Source organism: Balaenoptera physalus (genome assembly GCF_965194825.1).
Source record: "Balaenoptera physalus genome assembly, chromosome: 2".
Taxonomy (NCBI): Eukaryota; Metazoa; Chordata; class Mammalia; order Artiodactyla; family Balaenopteridae; genus Balaenoptera; species Balaenoptera physalus.
Window position 1 is genome coordinate 87,178,560 of NC_138883.1, and position 12,461 is coordinate 87,191,020.

Here is a 12,461-nt window from a genome sequence, read left to right on the forward strand (position 1 = left end):
ATACCCACCTGGTTACATATATATGCTATAATTTTGAAATTTTTCTTATTTTTTACTCTATACCAGTGTTTTTAAAATTAATATAGAAGATTAGAGGGTTCTGTCTTAACTGTTCTTCAATGTAGTGAGTATTTGAGTGTCTAATTTATGTTCAGTGCTATTGTAGAGTCTTACTATGTGTACTGTGACAACACTGAGAATTATTCCTCCTGTTACAGGGATATTCATATTTATGATGCAAGGTGCCTGAAACCCAGTAGAAGCCAGCCTTTGATTTCTTTGACTGAACACACAAAGAGCATCGCTTCTGCCTATTTTTCACCTCTTACTGGTAACAGAGTAGTAACCACATGTGCTGATTGTAAGCTGAGGTAAATTGGGAAGACAGAAATACGTTGTTAAGGAATCTAGAGTCTGTAGTTACTGTGTTAAACAGTAGCTTTGTTGACTACTGCTCCTTATTAAATCACTAGTGTTATTGTTTCATAGTAATGTCTAGGTTCCCAAAGATCAATGACCTGTACTTAATGGCTTTTCAGCAATTTGGGGATCTGTACATTTCCTTGAGATTGGCAAGGAAGGTCTGTAGCTGCCCTGGAGAGTGATGTCAGTCTTTGCTTTTAGCACTGAAATCTGATGAAATCAGGCTTGTGATATCTTGGAAGGGAGATAATTTTAGCATAGGGAGAAGCTCTTACTTTGGAGATAGTGGGGTCTACCCCACAAGTGAAGTGCTGAATTGAAGTTGCAGAGCCCCAGGCCATGGGCACGCAGAAAAGGTAGCAAAAATTGGGCTTCTATACAAACTACTGGATAAAATTTTATGGTTTTAGCTTTGATACCTTTCTATAGCTACTTCCTAAAAATGGACTTTAAAATGTAATATAAACCAATTGAACAAAAATAGAAAATAATGCCAATTAAAAAAGATGTGGAGAATGTTAATGCAATCACAAAGGAAATGATTTTGTTCTCTTCTAAAATCCCTGATTTTGCTTAACATTGCAAGCAATTCTCTGTTTATGAGAGTTTTACCTTAAGTGATTTTGGAATTCGTTCATTATTCATTCAACAAGTATCTGTTAAATGTATATGTGGGCCAGGCTCTAGAAAGGCACCTAATTTCTGTTTAGACCCATCTATTGGGAAGAACATGGTTTATAGTGTGTGACAGGTACCCAGTTAATTTCTAGTAGAGTGTGTGAGCATTACCAGGTAATACATTAAGAGATTTAGTCACCAGACAGTGGCAGCCCAGTGTCCCCTTTCCACCCATGCAGTTTTCTTTGTCTTAAGGGCTACTTATTTGTCCCATTCCTGTTCATTTGCACTGCAGAGTTTACTCTTGTTACATTAGCCATTAGTGATTTGGCTTTCTAGTAATCTAATTAGTTAATAAGCTCTAGTGCCAAGAAATTTCAGTGGAATAGCTAAGCACAAGGAGAAGGGGGAGGTGGTGATGATTCGGTTAGTTTCTGTCTGCCAGGGTACCTAGTGGAGGCTTCTGGATTCCTCCAGTTGCCCCACAAGAACTCCTCCCCTTGGTCACTGGACAGTCTTAGTCTCGTCTGAATCTGGAAGTGACACTATCACGCCCTCAACTGATGAGTCTCCCTTGATACATGCATGCACTTTTAGGTTATTTTTGCATTTTCAGACTACATCCCTTATGTATGACATATATTACTGTGAATCTGAATATAGAGTCTAGATTATCACTTTAGAATGTACATTTAAGTTTGGAGTAATAATGTCTAAATAAGTAATTTCCACACTAAACTATAAGCACTGAATTTTATAATATTCTTTGTAACTTTTGTAAATATATTAGCTGAGGTTTGTTAGAGCCTGATCCTGTATATTTTAAGATAACAATCATATTTCATATCATGAACCAGTGAAAAGCTTGTTAAATACACTGATAATATTTCAGAAAATTTTCAAGAAACAATAAAGAGTGTGCTCCTTTATTCTTGCTCTTTATTTTCTAGAATCTTTGACAGCAGCTGTATATCCTCGAAGATTCCTCTTCTCACCACCATCAGGTAGGTTTCCATGTGCCAAATAAAGTAGACCCTGGATTACCATGAGGTCTTTGTTGGAGTGCATACATTGGACATCTGATTGTCAAGGAGATGTAATAGGTCTGGTTTTGTATTTCATTGTTCCAGTGTTCCAGGTTGCTAGTTCCTATCCTATACAGAAGGGTTCTTGCTTCCAGGTTTCCTGTTTCTGTAAAGAGGTTCAATCTCTTTTAGTCAGTAGCTGTTCTCTGCCTTTGGGTGGTTATTTTTGGTTAAGGTGAGTGACTTTATTCCAACCTGAATTACTCATGTTATCCTGTTGAGACTTACTTGCTCATGAGGCTAGCTGAAGCTCTGTTTATTTGCACCTGTTTGTTCTGGGCTTGGAGGGCTTCCCCATCTTCCCACTTACTTTGTTTGGTTACCCTTTTTGTGCATCTGCTACTTTTAATGTATGTATTTTACATCAAACTTTATGCAATGCCTTCTTCCTAGACATACCTCTTTATTAGTATTTATGAAGTTGGGGACAGGGTGTGCAATGTATGTTGATTGTTGCTTCATGAGTTTTATAGTCTATAGAGGCTATATTTAAGCATGTTTGTTTTCTTTTTCACAGAATTTCCCTCTTCATTTCCTTTTTCAAACTTTATTAATTCTAGTTTATTGGTTTCTAATGCATATTTTAAAAAAATTATCTAGTGTGATGATTCAGAGGTCAGTAGGGATAGGGTCATTGAGTGGCAGAGGGAAATGTGGTTCTCCATTGTTCATACTTCTTTAGTAAGAAAGGGTTGCTAATGGTGTTACAATATAGAGAATAAAAAGGCAGTGCTTTGTTTTTTGCTTTGGAGAGCAGTAAAGAGCCCCAAATATATTAAAAAAATTTTTTTTACTTTATTTTTAGTTGTGGTTATAAACACATAAATTAACCATCTTAACTATTTATATGTATACAGTGCAATAGTGTTAGGTATATTCACATTGTTGTGCAGCAGACTTCTAGAATTTTTTTATCTTGCAAAACTGAAACTGCCCATTAAACATTAATTCCTCTTTCCGCCTTTTCCCAGACCTTGGCAACCATCTTTCTACTTTCCATTTCTATGATTTTGACTACTATAGATACTTCATAGGAGTGAAATCATACAGTATTTGTCATTTTGTGCCTGGTTCATTTTGCTTAGCATAATGTCCTCGATGTTCTTCCACATTCTAGCATGTGACAAGATCTCCTCCTGTTTAGTTTAATTTTTTTTTTTAACATCTTTATTGAAGTATAATTGCTTTACAATGGTGTGTTAGTTTCTGCTTTATAACAAAGTGAATCAGTTATACATATACATATGTTCCCATATCTCTTCCCTCTTGCATCTCCCTCCCTCCCACCCTCCCTATCCCACCCCTCTAGGTGGTCGCAAAGCACCGAGCTGATCTCCCTGTGCTATGCGGCTGCTTCCCACTAGCTATCTATTTTACATTTGGTAGTGTATATATGTCCATGACACTCTCTCACCCTGTCACATCTCACCCCTCCCCCTCCCCATATCCTCAAGTCCATTCTCTAGTAGGTCTGTGTCTTTATTCCCATCTTGCCACTAGGTTCTTCATGACCTTTTTTTTTTTTCCTTAGATTCCATATATATGTGTTAGCATACTGTATTTGTTTTTCTCTTTCTGACTTACTTCACTCTGTATGACAGACTCTAACTCCATCCACCTCATTACAAATACCTCCATTTCATTTCTTTTTATGGCTGAGTAATATTCCATTGTATATATGTGCCACATCTTCTTTATCCATTCATCCGATGATGGACACTTAGGTTGCTTCCATGTCCTGGCTATTGTAAATAGAGCTGCAATGAACATTTTGGTACATGACTCTTTCTGAACTATGGTTTTCTCAGGGTATATGCCCAGTAGTGGAATTGCTGGGTCGTATGGTAGTTCTAGTTTTAGTTTTTTAAGGAACCTCCATACTGTTCTCCATAGTGGCTGTATCAATTTACATTCCCACCAACAGTGCAAGAGTGTTCCCTTTTCTCCACACCCTCTCCAGCATTTATTGTTTCTAGATTTTTTGATGATGGCCATTCTGACCGGTGTGAGATGATACCTCATTGTAGTTTTGATTTGCATTTCTCTAATGATTACTGATGTTGAGCATTCTTTCATGTGTCTGTTGGCCATCTGTATATCTTCTTTGGAGAAATGTCTATTTAGGTCTTCTGCCCATTTTTGGATTGGGTTGTTTGTTTTTTTGTTATTGAGCTGCATGAGCCGCTTGTAAATCTTGGAGATTAATCCTTTGTCAGTTGCTTCATTTGCAAATATTTTCTCCCATTCTGAGGGTTGTCTTTTGGTCTTGTTTATGGTTTCCTTTGCTGTGCAAAAGCTTTTAAGTTTCATTAGGTCCCATTTGTTTATTTGTGTTTTTATTTCCATTTCTCTAGGATCTGGGTCAAAAAGGATCTTGCTGCGATTTATGTCATAGAGTGTTCTGCCTATGTTTTCCTCTAAGAGTTTGATAGTGTCTGGCTTTACACTTAGGTCTTTAATCCATTTTGAGTTTATTTTTGTGTATGGTGTCAGGGAGTGTTCTAATTTCATACTTTTACATGGACCTGTCCAATTTTCCCAGCACCACTTATTGAAGAGGCTGTCTTTTCTCCACTGTATATGCTTGCCTCCTTTATCAAAGATAAGGTGACCATATGTGCGTGGGTTTATCTCTGGGCTTTCTATCCTGTTCCATTGATCTATATTTCTGTTTTTGTGCCAGTACCAAACTGTCTTGATTACTGTAGCTTTGTAATATAGTCTGAAGTCAGGGAGCCTGATTCCTCCAGCTCCATTTTTCGTTCTCAAGATTGCTTTGGCTATTCGGGGTCTTTTGTGTCTCCATACAAATTGTGAAATTTTTTGTTCTAGTTCTGTGAAAAATGCCATTGGTAGTTTGATAGGGATTGCATTGAATCTGTAGATTGCTTTGGGTAGTAGAGTCATTTTCACAATGTTGATTCTTCCAATCCAAGAACATGGTATATCTCTCCATCTATTTGTATCACCTTTAATTTCTTTCATCAGTGTCCTATAATTTTCTGCATACAGGTCTTTTGTCTCCTTAGGTAGGTTTATTCCTAGATATTTTATTCTTTTTGTTGCAATGGTAAATGGGAGTGTTTTCTTAATTTCACTTTCAGATTTTTCATCATTAGTGTATAGGAATGCAAGAGATTTCTGTGCATTAATTTTGTATCCTGCTACTTTACCAAATTCATTGATTAGGTCTAGTAGTTTTCTGGTGGCAGTTTTAGGATTCTCTATGTATAGTATCATGTCATCTGCAAACAGTGACAGCTTTACTTCTTCTTTTCCGATTTGGATTCCTTTTATTTCTTTTTCTTCTCTGATTGCTGTGGCTAACACTTCCAAAACTATGTTGAATAATAGTGGTGAGAGTGGGCAACCTTGTCTTGTTCCTGATCTTAGTGGCAATGGTTTCAGTTTTTCACCATTGAGGACAATGTTGGCTGTGGGTTTGTCATATATGGCCTTTATTATGTTGAGGAAAGTTCCCTCTATGCCTACTTTCTGGAGGGTTTTTATCACAAATGGGTGTTGAATTTTGTTGAAAGCTTTCTCTGCATCTATTGAGATGATCATATGGTTTTTCTCCTTCAATTTGTTAATATGATGTATCACGTTGATTGATTTGCGTATATTGAAGAATCCTTGCATTCCTGGAATAAACCCCACTTGATCATGGTGTATAATCCTTTTAATGTGCTGTTGGATTCTGTTTGCTAGTATTTTGTTGAGGATTTTTGCATCTATGTTCATCAGTGATATTGGCCTGTAGTTTTCTTTCTTTGTGACATCCTTGTCTGGTTTTGGTATCAGGGTGATGGTGGCCTTGTAGAATGAGTTGGGGAGTGTTCCTCCCTCTGCAATATTTTGGAAGAGTTTGAGAAGGATAGGTGTTAGCTCTTCTCTAAATGTTTGATAGAATTCGCCAGTGAAGCCATCTGGTCCTGGGCTTTTGTTTGTTGGAAGATTTTGTTGTTGTTGTTGTTGGAAGATTTTTAATCCCAGTTTCAATTTCAGTGCTTGTGATTGGTCTGTTCATATTTTCTATTTCTTCCTGGTTCAGTCTCGGTAGGTTGTGCATTTCTAAGAATCTGTCCATTTCTTCCAAGTTGTCCATTTTATTGGCATAGAGTTGCTTGTAGTAATCTCTCATGATCGTTTGTATTTCTGCAGTGTCAGTGGTTACTTCTCCTTTTTCATTTCTAATTCTATTGATTTGAGTCTTCTCCCTTTTTCTCTTGATGAGTCTGGCTAATGGTTTATCAATTTTGTTTATCTTCTCGAAGAACCAGCTTTTAGTTTCATTGATTTTTGCTATTGTTTCCTTCATTTCTTTTTCATTTATTTCTGACCTGATCTTTATGATTTCTTTCCTTCTGCTAGCTTTGGGGTTTTTTTGCTCTTCTTTCTCTAATTGCTTTAGGTGCAAGGTTAGGTTGTTTATTCTAGATGTTTCCTGTTTCTTGATGTAGGCTTGTATTGCTATAAACTTCCCTCTTAGAACTGCTTTTGCTGCATCCCATAGGTTTTGGGTCGTCGTGTCTCCATTGTCATTTGTTTCTAGGTATTTTTTGATTTCCCCTTTGATTTCTTCAGTGATCACTTCGTTATTAAGTAGTGTATTGTGTAGCCTCCATGTGTTTGTATTTTTTACAGATCTTTTCCTGTAATTGATATCTAGTCTCATAGCGTTGTGGTCGGAAAAGATACTTGATACGATTTCAATTTTCTTAAATTTACCAAGGCTTGATTTGTGACCCAAGATATGATCTATCCTGGAGAATGTTCCATGAGCACTTGAGAAAAATGTGTATTCTGTTGTTTTTGGGTGGAATGTCCTATAAATATCAATTAAGTACATCTTGTTTAATGTATCATTTAAAGCTTGTGTTTCCTTATTTATTTTCTTTTTCTTTTTTTAAAAATTATTTATTTATTTATTTTTGGCTGTGTTGGGTCTTCGTTTCTATGCGAGGGCTTTCTCTAGTTGCGGCAAGTGGGGGCCACTCTTCATCGCGGTGCGCGGGCTCTCTTGTTGCGGAGCACAGGCTCCAGACGCGCAGGCTCAGTAGTTGTGGCTCACGGGCCTAGTTGCTCCGCGGCATGTGGGATCTTCCCAGACCAGGGCTCGAACCTGTGTCCCCTGCATTGGCAGGCAGATTCTCAACCACTGCGCCACCAGGGAAGCCCCCTTATTTATTTTCATTTTGGATGATCTGTCCATTGGTGAAAGTGGGGTGTTAAAGTCCCCAACTATGATTGTGTTACTGTCGATTTCCCCTTTTATGGGTGTTAGTATTTGCCTTATGTATTGAGGTGCTCCTATGTTGGGTGCATAAATATTTACAATTGTTATACCTTCCTCTTTGATCGATCCCTTGATCATTATATAGTGTCCTTCTTTGTCTCTTGTAATAGTCTTTATTTTAAAGTCTATTTTGTCCGATATGAGAATTGCTACTCCAGCTTTCTTTTGATTTCCATTTGCATGGAATATCTTTTTCCATCCCCTCACTTTCAGTCTGTATGTGTCTCTAGGTCTGAAGTGGGTCTCTTGTAGACAGAATATATATGGGTCTTGTTTCTGTATCCATTCAGCCAGTCTGTGTCTTTTGGTGGGAGCATTTAATCCATTTACATTTAAGGTAATTATTGATATGTATGTTCCTATTCCCATTTTCTTAAATATTTTGTGTTTGTTATTGTAGGTGTTATCCTTCTCTTGTGTTTCTTGCCTAGAGAAGTTCCTTTAGCATTTGTTGTAAAGCTGGTTTGGTGGTGCTGAACTCTCTCAGCTTTTGCTTGTCTGTAAAGTTTTTAATTTCTCCATCAAATCTGAATGAGATCCTTGCTGGGCAGAGTAACCTTGGTTGTAGGTTTTTCTCCTTCATCACTTTAAGTATATCCTGCCACTCCCTTCTGGCTTGCAGAGTTTCTGCTGAAAGATCAGCTGTTAACCTTATGGGGATTCCCTTGTGTGTTATTTGTTGTTTTTCCCTTGCTGCTTTTAATATGTTTTGTTTATATTTAATTTTTGATAGTTTGATTAATATGTGTCTTGGCGTGTTTCTCCTTGGATTTATCCTGTATGGGACTCTCTGTGCTTCCAGGACTTGATTAACTATTTCCTTTCCCATATTAGGGAAGTTTTCAACTATAATCTCTTCAAATATTTTCTCAGTCCCTTTCTTTTTCTCTTCTTCTTCTGGGACTCCTATAATTCGAATGTTGGTGCGTTTAATGTTGTCCCAGAGGTCTCTGAGACTGTCCCCTGTTCTTTTCATTCTTTTTTCTTTATTCTGCTCTGCAGTAGTTATTTCCACTATTTTATCTTCCAGGTCACTTATCCGTTCTTCTGCCTCAGTTATTCTGCTATTGATCCCGTCTAGAGTATTTTTAATTTCATTTATTGTGTTTTTCATCGTTGCTTGGTTCCTCTTTAGTTCTTCTACATCCTTGTTAAATGTTTCTTGCATTTTGTCTATTCTATTTCCAAGATTTTGGATCATCTTTACTATCATTATTCTGAATTCTTTTTCAGGTAGACTGCCTATTTCCTCTTCATTTGTTAGGTCTGGTGTGTTTTGACCCTGCTCCTTCACCTGCTGTGTGTTTTTTGTCTTCTCATTTTGCTTATCTTACTGTGCTTGGGGTCTCCTTTTCACAGGCTGCAGTTTTGTAGTTCCCGTTGTTTTTGGTATCTGTCCCCAGTGGCTAAGGTTGGTTCAGTGGGTTGTGTAGGCTTCCTGGTGGAGGGGACTAGTGCCTGTGTTTTGGTGGATGAGGTTGGATCTTGTCTTTCTGGTGGGCACGTCCACGTCTGGTGGTGTGTTTTGGGGTGTCTGTGGCCTTATTATGATTTTAGGCAGCCTCTCTGCTAATGGATGGGGCTGTGTTCCTGTCTTGCTAGTTGTTTGGCATAGGGTGTCCAGCAGTGTAGCTTGCTGGTCGTTGAGTGAAGCTGGGTCTTGATGTTGAGATGGAGATCTCTGAGAGATTTTTGCCGTTTGGTATTACGTGGAGCTGGGAGGTCTCTTGTGGACCAGTGTCCTGAAGTTGGCTCTCCCACCTCAGAGGCACAGCCCTGATGCCTGGCTGGAGCACCAAGAGCCTATCATCCACACGGCTCAGAATAAAAGGGAGAAAAAAATAGAAAGAAAGAAAGAGGATAAAATAAAATAAAATAAAGCTATTATAATAAAAAATAAGAAAAAAAATTATTAAGCATAAATGTATTCAGAAAAATTTTTTTTTAATTTTTAAAAATAGATTCATTAATTTTTTATAATAAAAAATAAGAAAAAAATTATGAAGAAAAAAATTTATTAAGAAAAAAAAATTTTTTTAATAAAAAATATGAAAAAACTTATTAAAAAATTTTTTTTAATTTATAAGAATAGAAAATAAGGAAAAAATTATTAAGAAACCATTTATTAGAAAGAAAAAAATTTTTTAAGTAAAAAAAAAAAAACAAAAAAAAAACGGACGGACCTAACCCTAGGACTAATGGTGAAAGCAAAGCTATACAGACAAAATCTCACCCAGAAGCATACACATATACACTCACAAAAAAAGGAAAAAGGGAAAAATTAATATATCCTGCTCCCAAAGTCCACCTCTGGAATTTGGGATGATTCGTTGTCTATTCAGGTAGTCAACAGATGCAGGCACATCAAGTTCTTTGTGGAGCTTTAATCCGCTGCTTCTGAGGCTGCTGGGAGAGATTTCCCTTTCTCTTCTTTGTTCGTACAGCTCCCGGGGTTCAGCTTTGGATTTGGACCCGCCTCTGTATGTAGGTCGCCTGAGGGCGTCTGTTCCCTGCCCAGACAGGAGGGGGTTAAAGGAGCAGGTGCTTTGGGGGCTCTGGCTCACTCAGGACGGCGGGAGGGAGGGGAACGGATGTGGGGCGAGTCTGCGGCGGCAGAGGCCAGCGTGACGTTGCAGCAGCCTGAGGCACGCCGTGCGTTCTCCCAGGGAAGTTGTCCCCGGATCACGGTAGCCTGGCCATGGCCGGCTGCACAGGCTCCTGGGAAGGGCGGTGTGGAGAGTGACCTGTGCTCGCACACAGGCTTCTTGGGGGCGGCAGCAGCAGCCTTAGCGTCTCCTGCCCGTCTCTGGGGTCCGCGCTGATAACTGCGGCTTGCGCCTGTCTCTGGGGTCTGCGCTGTTAGCCGTGGCTCGCGCCCGTCTCTGGAATTTGTTTAGGCGGCGCTCTGAATCCCTTCTTGTGCGCCGCGAAACAAAGAGGCAAGAAAAAGTCTCTTGCCTCTTTGGCGGCTGCAGACTTTTTCTTGGGCTCCCTCCCGGCTAGCTGTGGTGCGCTAACCCCTTCAGGCTGTGTTCACGTCGCCAGCCCCAGTCCTCTCCCTGCGATCCGACCGAAGCCTGAGCCTCGGCTCCCAGCCCCCGCCCGCCCCGGCGGGTGAGCAGACAAGCCTCTCTGGGCTGGTGAGTGCTGCTCGGCACCGAGCCTCTGTGCGGGAATCTCTCCACTTTGCCCTCCGCACCCCTGTGGCTGCGCTGTCCTCCATGGCTCCGAAGCTTCCCCCCTCTGCCACCCGCAGTCTCTGCCCATGAAGGGGCTTCCTAGTGTGTGGAAACCTTTCCTCCTTCACAGCTCCCTCCCACTGGTGCAGGTCCCATCCCTATTCTTTTGTCTCTGTTATTTCTTTTTTCTTTTGCCCTACCCAAGTACATGGGGATTTTCTTGCCTTTTGGGAGGTCTGACGTCTTCTGCCAGCGTTCAGTGGGTGTTCTGTAGGAGCAGTTCAACGTGTAGATGTATTTCTACTGTATCTGTGGGAAGGAAGGTGATCTCCGTGTCTTACTCTTCCGCCATCTTGCCCCCCATCTCCAGTTTAATTTTTTAAAATTAATTTATTTTTGGCTGCGTTGGGTCTTCGTTGCTGCGCACGGGCTTTCTCTATTTGAGGCGAGTCGGGGCTGCTCTTCATTGTGGTGCGCGGGCTTCTTATTGCAGTGGCTTCTCTTGTTGCAGAGCATGGGCTCTAGGCGCACGGGCTTCAGTAGTTGTGTCACATGGGCTCAGTAGTTGTGGCTTGTGGACTCTACAGCCCGGGCTCAGTGGTTGTGGCACATGGGCTTAGATGCTCCGCAGCATGTGGGATCTTCCTGGACCAGCGATCGAACCCGTGTCCCCTACATTGGCAGGCGGATTCTAAACCACTGCGCCACCAGGGAAGTCCCTTCCTCTTTTAAAGGCTGCATAATATTCCACTGTATGTATTTGCCACATTTTCTTTTTCCATTCATCTGTTGATGGACATTTTGATTGTTTCTACCTCTTGGCTATTGTGAATAATGCTGCAGTGAACAAATGGGTGTAAAGATATCTCTTTAAGATCCTGCTTTGAATTCTTTTGGATATATACCCAGAAGGGGGACTTTGATGGATCATCTGATAATTCTATTTTTAATTTTTTGAGGAACCTTTGTACTGTTTTTCCATAGCAGCCAAACCATTTTACATTCCAGTAGTGCACCAGGGTTCTAATTTCTCTTTATATGCATCAACACTTCCTGTCTGTTCTTTTGTTAGTGATTATCCTAATGAGGTAATATCTCATTGTGGTTTTGATTGCATTTCTCTAATGATTAGTGATGTTAAACATCTTTTCATTTGCTTGTTGGCCATTTGTGTATCTTCGTTGGAGAACTGTCTATTCAAGTCTTTTGCCCATTTTTGAATTACATAATTTTTGTTGTTGTTGAGTTATAGGAATTCCTTACGTATTCTGCATATTAACCCCTTATCAAATATATGATTTGTGAATATTTTCTACCATTTTGTGGGTTGCCTTTTCACTCTGTTGATTGTTTCCTTTGATGCACAGAGTTTTTAAGTTTGATGTAGATTTGTCTGTTTTTGCTTTTGTTGCCTGTGCTTTTGGTGTCATATCGAAGAAGTCATTGCTAAATCCAGTGTCCTGAAACTTTCCCCCTATGTTTTCTTCTCTGTTTTATTAATAGTTTCAAGTCTTATGTTTAGGTCTTTAATCCACTTTGAGTTACTTTTTTTGTATATAATATAAGATTATTGTCCAACTTTATTCTTTTGAATGTGGATATCCAGTTCTCCCAGCACCATTTGTTGAAGCAACTGTCCTTTTCCCATTTTGTGGTCTTGGCACCCATGTTGAATATCACTTGACCATGTACATGTACATTTATGGGATCTATTCTGTTCTACTGGTCTGTAGTGTCTGTCTTTATACCAGTACCACACTGTCATGATTACTGTCGCTTTGTAGTATGTTTTGAAATCCGGAAATATGAGGCCCCCAACTTGGTTCTTTTTTTTGTTTGTTTTTGGCTGCACTGGGT

General features: G+C 39.5%; 1 protein-coding gene across 6 annotated transcripts in view; it reads left to right on the forward strand.

Annotated features, from left to right (window-relative positions):
- WDR76 (WD repeat domain 76) overlaps window positions 1-12,461 on the forward strand; it is a 68,684-nt gene that overhangs the window by 51,823 nt on the left and 4,400 nt on the right. For all 6 annotated transcript variants that reach the window (XM_082450096.1, XM_082450098.1, XM_082450099.1 and 3 more), the window contains 2 exons: window positions 219-371; window positions 1,992-2,045. In XM_082450096.1, the coding sequence (XP_082306222.1) occupies window positions 219-371; window positions 1,992-2,045 (207 nt within the window). The remainder of the gene's footprint in view (window positions 1-218; window positions 372-1,991; window positions 2,046-12,461) is intronic.